The sequence below is a fragment of the Armigeres subalbatus genome, chromosome 2, assembly GCF_024139115.2.
Source record: "Armigeres subalbatus isolate Guangzhou_Male chromosome 2, GZ_Asu_2, whole genome shotgun sequence".
Lineage (NCBI taxonomy): Eukaryota > Metazoa > Arthropoda > Insecta > Diptera > Culicidae > Armigeres > Armigeres subalbatus.
In genome coordinates, this window is record NC_085140.1 from 32,514,238 (window position 1) to 32,533,844 (window position 19,607).

General features: G+C 37.8%; 1 protein-coding gene across 1 annotated transcript; it reads left to right on the forward strand.

Moving 5' to 3' along the window:
• The first annotated feature begins 18,064 nt into the window (after positions 1-18,064).
• On the forward strand, positions 18,065-18,695 carry LOC134214208 (uncharacterized). The gene has a single exon (XM_062693619.1). It carries the CDS (start codon positions 18,152-18,154, stop codon positions 18,569-18,571), a length of 420 nt encoding a protein of 139 aa, XP_062549603.1. The 5' UTR covers positions 18,065-18,151; the 3' UTR covers positions 18,572-18,695.
• Positions 18,696-19,607: the final 912 nt, after the last annotated feature.

Sequence of the window (19,607 nt, forward strand, 5' to 3'; positions counted from 1 at the left end):
ATGAGCCCTGAATCGGAGCTTGGTGAAACTTTCCTCCCACATGCATGTGGGATCTGTGTGGGTTGACATGCAAATTGAAGAAAGTCTTGTCACCAAATCAGACATCTGGAAATTGGAGAAAGAAATATGCTGGACGTGATAAGCTCTGTGGTTTGTACGAATATAATTTGTGTATAAAATGTCTATTTTGATGTCAACATTGTAACTATATGATCAGAACTCGGTATACATATTGCATTACCTGTTGACTCCTAATTGAATGGATTTGTAAGTGGAATTTTATGTGGTATTCTGTAAGTCTCAAGAATATAAAAAATAATAGAACAGAACGTCAACTTTCTATTTGTTTCATTGATGGTGTGTTACCAAGGCACTAGCAGTGACATGGAACTTAAGGATAATTATATATAAATTAATATCATATGAATTTAAAGCGAAATTATACGCATTTGTAAAAAATAAATAAGGGTAGCAAATCGAATATCTAACTCATCCACAAGATCATAGCTGATGCCTTCTCCTTAAGACCACGAGCTTTCAATTCGTCTTTTGGGCTAATCAATATTGATTCTCACTATACCAGTGTCCTGTTCTCAACGGATCAAACAGTTCGTAAGCTAGTTGCAATTTGCATCTCTTCTTTCGGTTGCATCTGAGGCGGCGGCAATCGTTCATTCATCGGAACCACAGGAAAGCGTTTCTTGCATCAACGTTTTCCACTTCGACGAACACCAAGAAACCCACCAACCAGCACAGTCGCAAATTTCCAGAGGGAAAACAGCCGCCAACGGCAGGATGCCAACAGGGACGATAGCCTAGCCAGAGCCACCAGCCGGATCATAATTCAAAGATTTCAGATTTAATTTTAGATAGTGCCATGGATGGATGGCTGCTACTGCTGCTGATGCTGCTGCCAGTAGGATCCCTCTGAAGGACTCTCGTAACAAATCAGCCGATGTGAGTGAGAGGATGGGCGATGTTGAAGAGTTGTGATGAGAAAATTGCTGCTACCAACTCGACTGATGCCGCTGCTGTTGCTGCTTTTGTTACGCAGCGCAGCACAAAAGTCAATCTCGCGGAGTTTTCAGTTGACGAAGCAAAGCAACTTTGTTGTATGTATAGGCTGAGGGTGCGTGATATGAGATTTTCGTGTAAAAATCAAACAGCGCACATTCATGAATTTTTCAGTAATCGAAAAAAAAATTAAAAGAATTTATAGCACGGCATCACCGATTCCATGAAAAAAAAAATACTCGAAGAATTTACAGATTTGGTTTTGGAATTTTTAACTACGACAACATTTTTCTATCTTTTTGAATGAAAAATTAAGCATTTTAACATAACTAATCAAAAAATGAGAAATGTTCATTAGGACGTTTTTGAGCTATGTTTCCATTTTTTGGAAATTTCAAGTTTTTTGTTCTTATAATGCATGGAATGACCATGCGTCTCCATCACTCCACAGTCGGTTAACTGACCACAAATATAAAAGAAGCAGAAGGTACTTCAAAAATGCGAGGTCTCATATTCATTGGCGATTTCAAGATAATGGGGCCGTTGCAAGCTTGTTGAGCAATTGAATATTTAATCTTAAAAAAAAACCTTTCACAAGTAGTCAACACATTCTAAGTTAATAAAACCATTCACCATTTGACATTTCAGCACAACAAGGTTACTACTACGCCGACTATCAAACATTGATGGTGGATTTGTGTATTACTACTTCATTTCGAACTGAAGCAAACGCTCTGTAGGGTAAAACGTCCTATCGTTGTGGTATGCCCTAATGTTGCAGTAGTGTTAAAGTAGTCCATTCTGGATATAATACCATTGAAAACAATTGTGGGTACGCTAAAACTCTTCGGATTAACGACTAGAACAGTTTTTGTTTGACAAAATTCCGTTCAAAATGATGAAAAATCAACATTTTTCGTTAAAAATTTGAATCATTTGAGCCTATTATTGCGGTAGTGCTAAGGTCCTATTGTTGCGGTATCGCTCCCCATAATAATTACATGCAATACCGCAACAATAGGACTGACCTTCAAAAAATATCGCAACGATAGGCAACTGCGTCCTATTATTGCGATAGTTTGTTTTTATTGTAATAAAAACAAAACAACATAAGTACAGCACAATTGACGTGATATTTACGAAACTATAGTTAACGAGCATCCTATTCAACTACTACAATGTGAAAATCGACCAACAGGTAATTTTTGAAGAATTTTTGTAATCAATTCTGTTTTGACACGGTGCTTAACCCCTCCATAATAGGTCGTTTTACCCTAGGTGTTTGAAAGTTGGTGTCGCCGTCTTGAATGAGTTTCGGCCACACGACCCTCTTCCCAACTGAGCTCAACGCAACTATCATCTGGGAAACTAAGGTGTAGACGCTGGAGCCGTCGTTAGTTGCAACAATAAATGTCCTAAGAAAGCAAGATTGCTTTCATTTGTACTGTGATAATACTACGTGGACAGTTTTGGACCTGTTACAATATCAACCTACTGAGAAAATGTCTTGGCTCAACTTCTTGAGATTTTAAGACTTTATTCTGATGTGTGAGTTAAGGCTTGGAATGGAAATCAAGTTGAATAAAATAAGCAGAAAAAAAACAATATTATTCTTTCAAATGTTTTGAACTTTGCATAAGAAAAGTGTTAAATTTTCGTTAAACTTAAAGTTGTTTTGCTTTATGTGAAAGTAACGTGTTTGATATGGGACTTCCGATACGGCCTTTCGAATTAAATATTTATTGTTATTCTAAAGGAAAAACGAAACTATAACAGTATTCGTCTATGACATCTTTTGGTTTGGATATTATTGTAACTGATTAGGTAAAGTTTGTGGAACTAATTCTAGATTCAAAGCATTCACAGACACCTGACATCGCCCTTAGGGTCACAAAGGCGCGATTGTCTTTCTTTAAATAGTGAAGGGTATAAAACGTCCTCATAGTGGCACATATTAAAGTGGGCGTTTAATCCCAGCACTTGTTGAAACCCATTTCCTTCGCGGAATGAGTGGACTTTGGCTGTTTGGAGGGAAGTAAGTCGGACAGCTTTGTTTTATACACGAACGGCCTTCTTCTCAAATGTAGAGCAGGTTCAGGCATCTATTCGCGTGAAATAAGATTGGAACAGTCGCACTCACTGGGTAGACACTGCACTATCTTTTAGGCGGAAATATTTGCCATTATGTGTTGAGTGCAAGAAGCATAACAGCAGGACGTTATTGGCAAAATAATATACACGGTAAAAATGGATTGATTTGACTATTCTATCAATGTCCAAGAATGTCCAAGATGCAACATGAAATGATTAGCATTCCGAACAGCACCAATACGTTCTTCACTAAATTTAGAAGGGCTATGTTATTCAACTCGTCGTCTATGTCGTTTGTAAGAAGAAATTGTAAAGAATCGTGCAATCTCTCGAAGGAGGGGAAGCGAAGTTTTTGATTATATTGAGGGTTGTCGATCAAACGGCATTGAAGTACATGCATACTGCCCATGATGTCATAGTTGACGTATCAAACATCGTACTTCCGCATGTATTTGGGATGATTTAGGGACAAATATCGCAAGTCTTAAACATTCTAATACGTGGACACATGTACGAGGATTGAAACATGTCACGTATCGATATTACAGTGATTGAATTACCGAGTTAATGGGCAGTGTAGTTTGGATTCATATCGTCGTACTAACGGGTGGCCACTAAATACCGGGAATGAAAAGAATGGCTCGGGAAGAAAACTACGAAGAAGTACAGTTCAAACCAATATACGTTATAGAAATAGTTGGCCTTAGTCTTTAAACCACAAAGAATTTAAACTTAAATTAATGAATAATAGTGGTCCGCCGTGCGGTGTAGTTTAATCTTGCAGGTATCACATGACCGTTGGACGGCGGTTCACGGTGTAAAAAGTGGATTATTATCGAAGTTTCATGTACCTCTGATTTTTTTTGGCAGAAAGTTAGGCAAGGTCATTAGAAATAAGCCACGGGGTGTTAATAATATTTATCGGCGATTTAAAAAAAAAAAAAAAAAATCTGTTTTCCACTCTAACATACCATATAAAAAGTCAATTGATAACTCAGCAATGGATGAATCATGATAATCAACCCTCAAAATTGAAAATATACATATTTGTAACATTTCTTTATAGAAAACCAATTTTAAAACGGATCAAAAATGTTGAAAAATCATTTATTTCTGTATTTTAAGCGTTTTGGAAGTATTTTTTGGGCATTTTATTTTTATTTTTGCATAAATCACAATCTTTTTCCAGCAATTATCATCAATTACCAGCCTTTATCCAGTCTTGTTACATTTGCATTTTTTACGTCCAACATTCGTACTAGATAGCCAGCCCATTGTCAGTCTGCCATATTTTATAGGATTCATAATATTTTCCTCTTGATACACTGTCTCATAGTTTCTGTGGTACACATCACATTTTGCTTGAAAACCACGAGAGCTTCTCATAATTTCCATGATTCATGTTCGAAAATAGCTACCGGATGAACTAAAGTTTTACGTAGAGCGAATTTCATTTCTGTATGTATGTTACGGAAGCTAAACTGCTGCTGCATGCTCGACAGTCTTTATTTGATTTGCTCCATATCTACGGTGGTTATTCATGCGTTTATGAGCAGTAAAATGGTTACTCACATCTTAGAAAACCATTTTCGCAGCAGCAATATGTCTTTCAACTTTACGGGAAACATCCCAAGTAATAATTATGGCTTTATAATGTTGTTGAAGATAACGACTTACTCTTCAACTATGCCATGAAACCATTATAAGTACAAAGATATTATTAGGGATCACCTCCAATCACATCTCTTACATATCCTCTTATTCTATTTATATCCGTAACAATCTTCTTCGTATTGGTAGAGTGAATAGTTATGTCTATTCTTACCGTTTCAATCTTCAGTAAGACAAAAGAATACATCATTCCTCTGCGATCGTTTCCCATGAGCTCGAGTTTGTGTGCAAAACCCAGGATAATATGCGTTAGCTCTGTTAAGACTATGTACACGGTTGCGAGTAGAGACAGAGGTAAGTTTTGTGTTGTTTATGCTGAGGTAGTGTTTGAAGGTGTCGATCATGACGTTTCCTGTAAAGCATTTCTACTACGAATAAGGCTACCTTCGGCTTACGTAATAAGTTCAAGGACTTGGCTTTCAAATTTTACGAGTGAAGGTATTACGTACAGTGAGAGGACAGAAAAATTCGTGTGACGCATACGCGTGAGTTACGACCTGTATCATATTTATGTTCAAACAAGAAAATTTTATAAATCTTATTAAGTATGGCGCACTGCAGTGGGCAGGTCATCTAGCACAAATGTTGAAAGATAGAATTGCAGATATTTTATTCAACAGATAACTGGATAGATGCCGGAGATAGATGATAATTGCTGAAAAAAGATTGTAACTCACGCAAAAAAATGACAAAAAAAAAACACTTCAAAACGCTTAAATTACATAAAAACAAGATTTTTTACCATTTTAGATTCTTTTAGGGTAAATGATGTATCTTGGACAAGCGCAGGACATTCATTAGAAAATATATCGAGATTGAATAGCATAAAACAATTGAAAACCACTAGGTTCATCCAAATACATAACCTATGATTAGTCTTGCGTCTCCATTGCCCAATTTTTGAGTAAATTACGTTTACTAGGTGTAAACTGTGATATACTGCGAACTGAAATATTTTCTTTTTGGACATCAAATATATAATTTCGACATGGAAAATGCATATATTTTGGACAGAGTCATTTTCTCCTAATTTAAAAATGGCCACCTACAGATCTCAATGGTATGACTTACCTACATGTATCCACATTCATTTAAATGCATTTATTTGCTTAACTGACATAGATTAAACCAGAAATTAACATTGTTTCGCAATCTTATAGATATCATTGAAAACAGCCTAAAAGTTGGCAATTAATGGTTCATCCATGTACTGTACATGGGGTGACCAATAAATGTCTGATACATAAAAACATAACTTCATTTTGGTCACTCCTTTTTCATCCGTCTCAAGTTCATGTTAAGCGATTGGAATATGTTAGTATCTCAATTACAATCAAACTTTGGCCGCAGGACCTCAAGATTGCCGTTTGAACCAATTTGAACGCGTTTCAGGTGCATGTTACATGAAGAGTCCTATAATGCATGTTCTCCTGCATACTGGCGTCCAGCAGGCACTTTGGTAGAAAGCTTTACATTTTAGATAATTTTAAAGATAAATAATAGTTGATTTGTGAATTCTCATCAGGAGCCGCTAGAGTTGAGGTAAAAGTATGCAATGATCATATTTTCGATAAAAATTTTCCTACACATTATCTAAAATTGATCGAAGAAGCTCAGGCTTGTCCAAAATATGTACATGTCCAAAATATATCATTTACCCTATATATTTGTTCTCTATACAGAAAAACAACAAATGTGTATACAGTGTTGACCCGATTTTGTCACTCCCCGATTTTGTCTACCCCTGATTTTGTCTACCCCACGTTTTCGACCCGATTTTATCACGTCCTGATTTTATCACGTTTTCGACCCGATTTTGTCACCCCAAAAATTTTGTCATTCTTTTATTTTCGTAAATAATACCAAAAATAACATTGATTTTCATGAAGTAACTTTCAGCGCCTGTAGTTTATTACGAACGACTTCCGAGTACCTGGGAAATACTCTAAAAGCAATTTCGACAAGAAATAATGGGTACCGACCACGCATTTGGCCTTTCCAAAGCATAAAATGATTCAAATTTTGTGGAATGAATTAAAAAAAAATCAAAATATTTTTTTTTCCAATTTTGACACATACCCTGTTTTATCACCCCAAAATTCACCAGAGGGGTGATAAAATCGGATATTACTGTATTTCTAATTTTTAGGGGATAATTATCAAGATTTATCCATTGTTGAGTTATAAATTGACTTTTTATACTGAAAATGGGAGATAAAAACATTAAAAATTACTATTTTCGAAAAATCGCCGTTGAAATATTTTAAAACACATTGTGGCTCATTTCCAATTAGGGGAACAGACGGCTTTGGCAGGTTTTGTTCTATTATTGGCAGGGGGGTTTTTGTCGACCGAATTTTATGAAATTTGACCACAATATTCTTTGATATGCAAAGAATGTTTGGGCCAAATTTGAGCATAATCAGTCATAAAAAACCCCCCTGCCAATAATAGAACAAAACCTGCCAAAGCCGTCATTACCCCTACCTTGCCTAACTTTCTGTGAAAAAAAAAAAATCAGAGGTACATGAAACTTCGATAATAATGTATTTTTTTACACCGTGCGGCTATCTCCGGATGATGCTTCTGATTATTTTGATGAGTTGCTTCGTGGCTTTGGCCTTCCAATCTCCTTGGAATACAATGGAGCTCGATCTACTTAAAATGCTTTAACAGTTTTCGAAACATTTTCACGTTCAAATTTGTCCACCGTATACTTTTACCATGATCTTTGTACGCCTGAAAAAAATGTACACTTCGGCGCGCATTCTTTTTGTTTTGATGGCATGTTTGAAACACAAACAACTGAACATGTTGGAGTAAAACTGTGTGACCGACAATTTTCTGAATATTCTAAGGATTCATTTACATAAGAAAATATTTATCTGAAAGCATTAATGATTTCATGAAAAAGTATTGAAGTATTGCAATTCCCGTTTTTTTGTAACCACGCCTGTTCGCCATTTTTTTTTCAAATATTTCAGATTCAAAGTATCACTCCTCTATTTCAATGAGTATATGAAATGGAATTTCTTGACCATTTTTAAGCCACATATTTATTTATTTATTTCAGGCTAAGGCCGGAGTGGCATGTGCAGTGTGTAGAAGTGTTCTCCATTCTGCTCGATCCATGCCTGTACGTCGCCAACCGCGCAGTCTGCGGAGGATCCGCAAATCGTCCTCCACTTGATCGTTGTTGAGGACCATTTCTGATGTAGGCTTCCTCCATCCTCTCTAAGTTACGTGCCATAATATGAATGTCGTCGGCGAAACCAAATAACTGGACGGACTTCGTGAAAATCGTCGCAACACCACTGTGTCGCAGTAAACCTTTTCACTTTTGCAAAACGGTACCATAAACGGGTATACCCCGTTAGGCATAAGTACGTTAGGCATAAATACGTTAGGCATAAGTACGTTAGGCATAATGGACGTTAGGCATAACGGATGATAGGCATAATGTACGTTTGGCATAATGGACGTTAGGCATAAAATTACCCAAAGAACAGCCTATAATACAAAGAAGGCAGAATTATGCCAAACGTCCATTATGCCTAACGTCCATTATGCCTAACGTCCGTTATGGCAAACGTCCATTATGCCTAACGTACTTAAGCCTAACGTCGCGGACCCACCATAAACATCTTACTGGAAATCGTCACAGATCTCGATATAATTATTGTTGGAAGATATGATACACCACACAATGAATCTTTATTAACACACTTTCATCCATTCTATTAATTTTTATCAGAGGAACCAATTTAAAAAAAATGCAAAACGTTTTTAAAATTAATCCTCAATGAACAAGAAATGCCACCTGTCATAAAGACGAGATTAGTACTATTCCATGATGCGTACACTCCCGACTGAGAGAACCTCCCGGTTGACCGCTAAATTTTCCAGAGTTGTGATTAAGGTGATACGGGAAGCTTGTACAATCATCAAACAGTCATCATTTTCATCATTGAATGCTTATTTTTTCTATAACAAATATGATTTTGAAAAAGTATCAACGGCGCGTGCTTACTCACAATCTACATGCTGATACATTTACAGTTACATCAACCAAATGAAAATCGAAATACGCCGCTCCAAAACTACGAGGTGACAATGCTAGAAAGAGACAAAAGATAGGAAAAATTCACGGTGTGTAGTGCCTCCCCGAGTCACCTTAACTAAATTCAAAACTGTCGGGTTTCTTTTTTTAAATAACTGAACATAATTGAATAATTCACTTTGTCATTCATTATTTTATTTATCTTTTTTCGAATTCTTTTCTATTTTTTTACACGCACATCCGTGTAATACAGAATGGCAGAATGAATTTGTCGACGATCTATTGGATGAAGCTCCACAGATTGACTGGATTCGTTGTCTGCTGCTCCGTTATAAATAAGGGTGTAAATTGAAGTACTAGTTTCGTAAACGATTTTTCTGGAGTTTTTAATTTTTGTAGACCAAATTTGTTTTGTAAAATCCATATCCATATCCATTTGTGAAATCCATATAAACAGTGTAGATCTTACTTGTTACAGACATTCAGCTAAATGGAACATGCACAAAAATTATTATATTGGTCTAAAATTTTGTTTTGTTTTCGTCTCTTTATTTCTTTATTTGGCCGGGGTTCTGCCAAATCGTATTAAGCGCCAATAAAAAATTACTAATTTTTCTTCCCAAGCCTTCGCTTAGCAGATGTAATTGATCAAAAATTGTATTGGATTTCCCACTACCCCATAACTAAGGATATCTTACAACAAATATGTGGATGAATTGATATGAAATGATTTCCGTTGTACTTTTACGATCAATATATCGCAAGTCAGTCAAAAAGCCGCTTGGTGCGTTTTGGCAGAATCCCGAAATTATAATTGAATTGTATTCCGGAGCAACCCTTTACTAGGTCGGCTGTTCGGCCACATTGAGAGTTGACGTAAAGTCAATGTCAACTTCTCTCCACGAACAGCCTAGATAGCCGTGTGGTGTCGGCAGCTGGTTATCTGGCTAAGAATAACATTACGGATTGCCTGTTCCAGTGGTAAAAGTCCACCATACAGGTGACCCCTAATTTTCGGTGTGATGCGGCTTTATGCTTACCGTGCCTACGAATGAATGGTTAGGGGGGTCTAATAAGAACCTAACCGCAAACGGAGCCTGTGATGCACCAGGGCCCCCTTCACAGTATTTTAGCCCTCGCTGCGCTAACCGGAGCTATGGCGTAGTTGACTTTTTACTTCTCCGAGATAATCGGCTACTCTTATTCAACCTCATCGTGAGGTTAAATAAGAGTAGGGTTATGAATATGTGTTTTAATTAGTTTTCAACAAATTGTCACCTATATGGTTTCGCATTATGCGTTTTTTACAATGTGCTTTGTCTATGTTACCTATATGGATTCGCATTATGCGTTTTTTACAGTGTACTCTGTGTCTCGTCTTTGACGTTCGGCTTTGGCTACTCTTGTTCAATCTCAACGTGAGTGTGGGGTTATGAATATGTGTTTTACTTAGTTTTTCAACAAACTTCCACCTATATGGATTCGCATTATGCATTTTTTTTTACAATGTACTTTGTGTTTGTCACCTATATGGATTCGCATTATGCGCTTTTCACAGTGTACTCTGTGTTTCGTCTTTGACGTTCGGCTTCAGCTACTCTTGTTCAATCTCAACTTGAGGTTGAATAAGGGTGGGATTATGAATATGTTTTTACTTAGTTTTTCAACAAATTTTCACCTATATGTAGTAGCATTATGCGTTTTTTTTACAATGTACTTTGTGTTTTTCACCTATATGGATTCGTATTATGCGTTTTTCAAAGTGTAATCTGTGTTTCGTCTTTGATGTTTGGCTTCAGCTACTCTTGTTTAATCTCAACTTGAGATCGAATAAGGGTGGGGTTATGAAAATGTATTTTTTTTACTTAGTTTTTTTTTCAACAAATTGTCACCTATATGGATTCGCATTATGCGTTTTTCACAGTGTACTCTGTGTCTCGTCCTTGACGTTCGGCTTCGGCTACTCTTGTTCAATCTCAACGTGAGGTTAAATAAGAGTGGGGTTATGAATATGTGTTTTACTTAGTTTTCAACAAATTGTCACCTATATGGATTCGCATTATGCGTTTTGCCTTTCTCGTACAACTAAGTTGTACCGAAAGGCTATCATTTCACTCCAAATTCGAACTTTTGATAGAAGTCTCGGAGACCCATAGTGTTATATACCATTCGGCTCAGCTCGATGAGCTGAACAAATGTCTGTCTGTCCGTGTGTGCGTGTGTGTGTATGTGTGTGCGTGTGTGTGTGCACAAAATGTCATAAAAAACATTAGCCAAATTTTCACATAGAAACTCTTAACCGATTTTCTTGCAACAAGTTGCATCTGACAGAGACTAAAACGCTGTTGATCACTATTGAATTTCATAATAATTGCAAACAGCAAAAAATAGATAATATTAAAATAGTGATGAGACATAGTCACATAGAACAATAATGTGTTATGAAAAATGCCTTGCATCTATGAATATTTTTAAAGTTTATCCGTGGCTTGCTCCCATTAAGAGTTTCATCGTACTATAACGATGCTCGTGTTGCACGCATTTAGGCGTATATGCTGTTCGTTCAGTTTCATAGTACTATGAAATTGTCCGAAAGTCAAAATTCGAACATATGAGATTCGAGAAACTTTTGGCAGCGCCATCTGTCGTCTACTGGTGGAAATTTTCTATCATAACATTAGACGGTGTAACTGTTTTGCCTTTCTTGTACATCATCGAGGTGTAAGCGTAAAGGCTACATTTATTACCTTTTTGCACAAGAAAGGCGCCATCATCGCTAGGTGGATTAATCTGGGTTTTGTTTACAATGTACTTTGTGTATGTTACCTTTATTAATTCGCATTATGCGTTTTTCACAGTGTACTTTGTGTCTAGTCCTTGACGTTCGGCTTCGGCTATGCTTGTTTAATCTCAACGTGATGTTAAATAAGAGTGGGGTTATGGATATGTGTTTTACTTAGTTTTCAACAAATTGCCACCTATATGGATTCGCATTATGCGATTTTTACAATGTACTTTGTGATTGTCACCTATATGGATTCGCATTATGCGTTTTTCACAGTGCACTCTGTGTTTCGTCTTTGACGTTCGTCCATTGTTACGTCCTCTGTGTTTTTGTGACACCTCTCTTTAGTCCCTAGCTGAATGCGTGTGAGTCTACATAATTGGCTTTCCTATAAATGGTTCCATTCTCCTTTCCAACTTCACTTCCTCTTCCTTTCCTCTTTTCACTTCCTTTTCCGTCAGGTAAATGATGAGAAAGGCCAGTGAAGGCGATGGCACAAATCTCCCAAATTGAGGGGAACGTGCCTCCTGAGCCGACGTTCTGATACCTGATACCTGATACTTGTTACAGACATTCAGCTAAATGGAACATGCACAAAAATTATTATATTTTGGTCTAAAATTTTGTTTTGTTTTCGTCTCCTTATTTCTTTATTTGGCCGGGGTTCTGCCAAATCGTACCAAGCGCCAATAAAAAATTACTAATTTTTCTTCCCAAGCCTTTGCTTAGCAGATGTAATTGATCAAAAATTGTATTGGATTTCCCACTACCCCATAACTAAGGATATCTTACAACAAATATGTGGATGAATTGATATGAAATGATTTCCGTTGTACTTTTACGATCAATATATCACAAGTCAGTCAAAAAGCCGCTTGGTGCGTTTTGGCAGAATCCCGAAATTATAATTGAATTGTATTCCGGAGCGACCCCTTACTAAATGGTATTCCCTTTACCTTTTTCATACATTTGATTACCTCCAAATAAGATTCCATATGATATTGATTGTCTATCAGAATCCAAATGTAATTGACAAATTCAAGTAGCTTAACATCGATTTACTCGCATAAAGCCCTGCTCTTTGTCACACTTGAGCGGTTGTGATTGACTGCAATGATATTGGAGAGATTATATTAACCATATCAATTATATGCATCATCTATTACGTCATTTTCATTATTCTTAATATATTTTTCAACATACTCTTTCTAATAATATTCATAGTAATATACTCAACTCATAATGGCCATCTCATTATGCCGCGATGTTTTTTGGGAATATACCACCTTGCTCGTAGTTTGTTTGGCTCATAGAGGTTCAACTGCATGTTCATACCGATTTAAACGAAAAAGGGTATCCGTTATGATTACGTGATACAAGCAAAACTTTATATAATACGTAATTCCAGATTCAGGTCAAGCAAATATTTGAAGAAGAAGCAAAATTGGTCAATGAAGTTGATTTCAAAACAAAATGTCTCAACCAATTATCTGGGCATCCGATAGTTTCTTCTAATGAATTACTTCCCGTACCTAGTGCTGCTCAATGTTTTCGTGTGATGTATAATTTTCAAATTTATCATCTCAATAACTTATTCATGATCAGCTCTTGTATATCTGAGAAGAGAAGCGAAGAGAAGAACCCCGTGCCATTTTTTCATGTATTGTAGCTCCAGTTGATAAAGGTGCATCACATGCAATTCATTCTTATTTAAGATATTTTTTCAATTATTTCATAATTGTAAAAGATTTCTATGTCAATTACATAAATATTGATTGTTCATAAAATCGATCATTTATATCTCTTTGTATAATATTATGGCTTTTAGACAATTCCAATTGAACCAGAATTTCAGTTTTCAGCTTCCGTAGTGAGACGTCTCACTTCTCTTTCCTCAATTCTCACTTCTCACTGTGAAAAGTGAGTAGTGCGAAGTGGGTAGTGAGACATTTCACTACTCACTTTTCACAGCGAGAAATGAGAAATGAGAAGTGAGAAATGAGACGTCTCACTTCACACTCCTCATCTCTCACTTCTCACTGTTAAAAGTGAGTAGTGCGAAGTGGATAGTGAGACGTCTCACTACTCATTTCGCGCTTCTCACTTTTTACAGTGAAAAGAGAAAAATGAAGAATGAGAAGTGAGACATCTCTCTTCTCATTCCTAATTTCTCACTTTACAAATTAACAATTCGGCCAAATTACCTATTCGGCCTAACGACCCTTTCGCCTAATGACCATTTCGGCCAAATGACCCTTTCGGACAAATAACCCTTTCGGCCAAATGACCCTTTCGGCTAAATGATCCTTTCGGCCAAACGACCCTTTCAGCCAAATGACCCATTCGGCTAAACAATTTTCGGCCGAATGGATTTCTGCCAAATAACCCTTACCCCACCCTGGAAATGTTAGATAGATACCCATATTTGCATTATTCCGAACTGTTATCATTTCATCATATTCCCGGAACCATTTTTACGGAAATGGCCATATCTCTTTTTATGGATTCTCGATCTACAGCCAGCATTGGTCGGCATATTTATTCTAGTTTATGAAGAAAACATAAAACATGACGAAAGTAAACATCGCATAAAATGACAAGCAGTACAAAAAATGTATTTTGAACATATCTTCGGAACATCTCCGATGGCCAAGGGCCAACCTGAGGTAGAAAAGTTTCCGCGTCCGATGGTCCCGGTTTTATCAGCATTGGATTATTCTAGGCAAAGTTATGCCTTCAACAAAATTTTGCCTATCTCAACCTGTTTGTCTAACCCCTGTACATATTTCCCCGTTCGGCCAGATGACCCACGAGCATTTCATCCAAACGGCATTTACGGCCAAATATGTAAGTTATTCGGATAAACGATTTTTTTGTCAAATGACCAGTTTGACCGTATGTCCCTTTCGGCTATGAGTCTTTTTAGACAACCCGGTTTTCGGCCTAATAACTGTTTCAACCAAACGTTTAATTTGGCCGGATGACCTAAGGGCACTTAAAAAAATAACGTCCACAGTTGGAGGGGGAGGGCTCGACACACGAAAAAATGTGACAGAGGAAGGAGGAGGATCTCAACATCTAAAAAAGTAATGGACGTCATATTTGAATCACCCCTAATGACATTCGGCGGAATGAGTTTCGTCTATACGACCCCTCAGTCAACATTTTTATACGATTGCAAATGATATAGGTTACCATATGCCTACAATGAATCATGTATATAATGCACAAAACCGCCATATACCTACTAAAGTGGAGGCCATATACGTACTGAACAATGACTTGCTTGAGTTTTCGTAAGCATTAATACGATCTGGTGAACAGTAAACATAAAAAAAATATAACAAGCCCCGTCTCGAACATTAGACCTCTGGATCTAAAGGCCGATACCCTACCATCGGTGCTACTAAGCAACTCTTGAAAAGCAGAACTATTTTGACAATCACAATGTAGATGAAAGTTTAGTACTGACAAGAGCTTCGATATTACAAATTACGATACATAATACATTTATACGATTTAAGTACGTCGTTGTTACATGTATAAACGTGACATGAATCGCATATGAAAACTGTATACATTTATTCCGATAATGTTCATGCATAACAACGATTACGCAGCATTCCAAATGATTCTGCGCACATATTTACGACGTCAACGTCAACAACAGCAAAGTTTTATTTCACCGTGTTTACCTCCTTATTTAGTTGTATTTCAAGTTCCTTCACACATTTTTGGCATTGAAACGGAATGGTAATCAGCAGCGCAATAACACTTTATGGATAATTCGGCGTTTAAGTATATCGAAAGGAATGAAGTAAGTAAAAATGAATTATTTGTCGATAAGATTCAGTGGGCTTCGGTAGGCGTACAGGAGTAAGTAGCTATATACGTGAAACGCTCGTCAATATACGATTTGTATAACAATGCGCGTCCGTAAAAACGATATTTCCTATTCAAACCGATATTGTTTATTTTGATTTATGAATTTCTCGAAATGAATCGTAAATATTCCAAATTCAGGTATTAGATACGATAGTTATAATATTTTGGCCACCTTTATTAGTGCTTATATACGATTTTGATACTAAATAGCATCATATGCGACGAAATTTGTCTTTTCATATACGATCTGTGGTTGGCTGGGCCTCTTCCCAACTGGACTCAACGCAACTATCATCTGGGAAACTAGGGTGTAGACGCTGGAGCCGTCGTCGGTTGCAACAATAAATGTCCTAAGAAAGCAAGATTGCTTTCATTTATACTGTGATAATACTACGTGGACAGTTTTGGACCTGTTACAATATCAACCTACTGAGAAAATGTCTTGGCCCAGCCTCTTGAAATTTTAAGAATTTATTCTGATGTGGGAGCTAACGCTTGGAATGAAAATCAAGTTAAATAAAATAAGCAGAAAAAAAAGCAATAATATTCTTTCAAATGTTTTGAACTTTGCATAAGAAAAGTGTTAAATTTTCGTTAAACTTAAAGTTGTTTTGCTTTATGTGAAAGTGTTTGATTCAGGAGTGTTATTTCGGCGGTTCCAAGCGTAAAATAAAAAGTTGCTTCTTTGAATATAAACACATACAAAGCATCAGTGGCGTAGCCCCCCGACCAATTTTCTGGCTACGCCACTGCAAGTGATGGACAAAATAAGTAGGATAGGCAAGTTTCGAGAAAAATTACGAGTGTTGTAACTATGTCAGATATCAGCCTGAACTAGAAAATTAATGCAGTTTCACGTTATGTCTATGGAACCGACTATGGCCACCGGATTCCGGAGATATTCCGCGTTTTTCGGAGGTAGGTTCAAAAACGTAAACTTGAGGTGGAAATTAAAATAAGTTGTGGCTAAAAATTGAATAATATTACTAACCACAAATGAAGTGAGGCTCTTGTCGATATATTAGGATTTGAAATCGGACCAGAATCGACTGAGATATGGACATTTCATTATAATCGCTTCCGATCGATACTTATCAAAGGGGTCAGACCACAAATTCATTTGAATCTCGCTTTTTGATAGATCTACTTATTTTGTGCATCCCCTGTAGTAGAACCCTCAGACACCAACATCAAAATAATTCCAAACGTCATGTACCCTGAATACGATGGGGGCGCTTGTCGTGAGACACAGAGGATGTTGTTTAGATCAAACGTTGCTTGACGAACGAAAATTGTGACCGGATGATGCCGCTCTAGATGGCACCATTGAGCGATGAATAGATGAACGAGCCACTCATTGCATTCGGTTGGGTGCAAGATGATGCGATGCGATGATTTCATTCGGAAACCGTCGTCATTCATAAATTGCTACAAACTGTTTGCCCACGAGAAGGGCAGGGAGCGCTTCATGAATAGATGTTGATCGTCGAGATAGATTTGTACCGGCGTGATGACTTATTTCCAGTGAATGCCGTTTGCTTCCGCACTAGGTGGATTACTCGTGCGTCCATTGGAGTCCTTGGATGCATTTTGGATGCTGTCGAGCTGGTCTAAACAAGCCAACCAGCTCCTGATGGATTGGAGTCGAGTCAAGGAAGGCACTACATAATTTGCTGCTCATCAAAGTGCTTTATGTTTCGTGAAAGAAACCCCCATTCGACCAGCAGCCATGGTTCGGTGCCTTGCCTTGCGGTGCCAATCTTCTTCGACCTCTGCTGCACCACCACTCGGTGCGTCTGGAAAAAGCGACCGGTGTGTGTGCGCGATAGGATGAGGAGTCTTATCGCGTCGTTCTTCATTGCTGTCGATCTCACAGCCAGAGGTTGACGCCGTTCGTATTCATTAAAGTTGGACATGAAAAGCGCTGGTGGCTGCTCGGCGATTAATGTCAAAAGCTGGCTGCTTCAAAGAGCGCAATAGAACTCTGGCGACAGTGAGATGAACTGTGAGGTCGTGGTGAAGAAAGCGACGACGATGATGATGATGATGACACTGCTTTGATGTTTTGTTCGGGATTACGATTTAGTGAATTGAAGTCGCTTTACAGAATTGGCCATGGTGAGATTCTTTGTAATATTTGTGTCAGGGCAACCGAAAACAATCGTTCTGTGTCAAATATGGTACTTGGTATTCTATGTAGAAGTAGGACATTCAGATAAAGTGATGTTGATGAAATGATGAAAAGTTTAAGCAAGGCGATGTATCCTTAAGATAATTAATTGAGATCAATTTGATTAGATTTGAGGAACCAACGAAAACGATGCGCTTACAGAGCATATATTAAGAAATTGGAAATGAAATATTTTCTTCCTGTCAGAAATTTTTATTCGGGTAAACAAAGTTTATTCGGAAAATTTAGTTGTATTCGTAGTATATCAACAACGTAGTGAAACAAAACGAACTGTAAACCATGTATTATAATCAGGAATTGCAAAAATAATAATAAATGAACATATTTATTTATTGGGAAAATAGGTGATTTTTCCTCGTAGCAATCTCGCCGGTTAGATGATCGTAGTAGGTCACTCGTCAGAAAAAGGCCGAACATTTCAATACTTTTTTCTAAACAAACTTTGACCTTAAAAATGTCATCCATCAACGAATCCATCATCGAACTCATGTACTTGACATCTAAAATTGGCAACCCCGGTGACAGGGTTCGCGTAACTGAATGGATTAAAAAACTGTCGGAAACCGCCACCGAACCGGACGTCCATCCGAATCTAGTGGAAGAATATCTGGACTATCTGAAACTGTTACTCTCTTCATCGCCCATCTATTTTGTAGACCCTTTCAAAAGCTACCCACCGAAGCAGCAACGTTTGGTTCCACTGGCAGAGTCACTGGGAAATTCGCTGGCCAACGGATGTCCGTATTTGCCCAGAAGTGGACCGGTGAAACCGATTCTGCTGCACCGTTCCGATGACGACACGGCGGTAATTTCCGTTCATCAGAACCAGCAAGGTGAGGTCATGTGCTACATGGCAGTTACTCCTAGGACTTAGTTTCTACTTTTAAAATAAATTATGAATATTCTTGGCATTGTAAACGTTTTATTTAACGGTATCGGTTTATCTTCTAAAACACAATGAAATTATTTTTGCATACCACCAAATAAAGTACAAGAAAGCCAATGTAGAATTTGCGTGTCTTTTGTCTTTTTTCGGAAGTCCTACATCATTACCCCACGCATCGCTACGATTTGAAATGCAAATTTCCACAATTTGTTTGATTATTCTGCAGATTACTGATGCGCAAAATTCGCTTCCCACCATTTTCCGTCGTTCCCATCCATGAACCAATGAACTCATCACCCAAGTCACGTTCGGCGCTCGCAAATGAACTCCGAAATGCCTTGAAATAAACTCCGCATTTCCGAGCCCTGGCTTAAACGAAAAGAAGAAAAATTTCCCCCTTACGGTCAGTTTGCCAGCTAACGACAGGAAAATTAGCCACCTTAAACTTTTTCAGGCTCTTCGTTATCTCGCAGCTTGCTTTCTCCCGAAAGAAGCGGGTTCTTCGTACGCGTCAAGATGATAAAAAAAAATCGCTTGGAAAAGAAGCTCCTCCGGAAGTGATAGAAAGTTCCGATCCTCCTGTCAGCCATCCTCCGACCATTTCACGGCAACGAAGCATGGATAGTTTGTTTAATGCCAAAGCAGTGAAAATATTGAACGATAGAAACGTGCGAGAATTTCGAAATGAATATTGAATAAGCAGAAAAGTTTCGCTCGCTCCCTCTCGGTGAAAAGCTCGAGTGGAGGAACCGGATTTGACAGTGTCCTCTACCAACACGGGGGAACACGAGCGGACACTGACTTTTCTGCAATCGGAGGCAAAATCTCGGCCTTTGCCTTTACTGCACCAACTCCCAGCTCGAGCAGAAATCTCTTCCCTGCTAAGTGAGATTGTGAGTAAAGTTAAAAATGGTCCCTGCCTCTTGGCTTGGAGTATGTGTATCCATATGCCCCGCTAGCGTTCGAAAAGGGGCTTAGGTCCACGCCGGTTCCGTGCCATTGCCACCGAGGAAACTAACAGAAC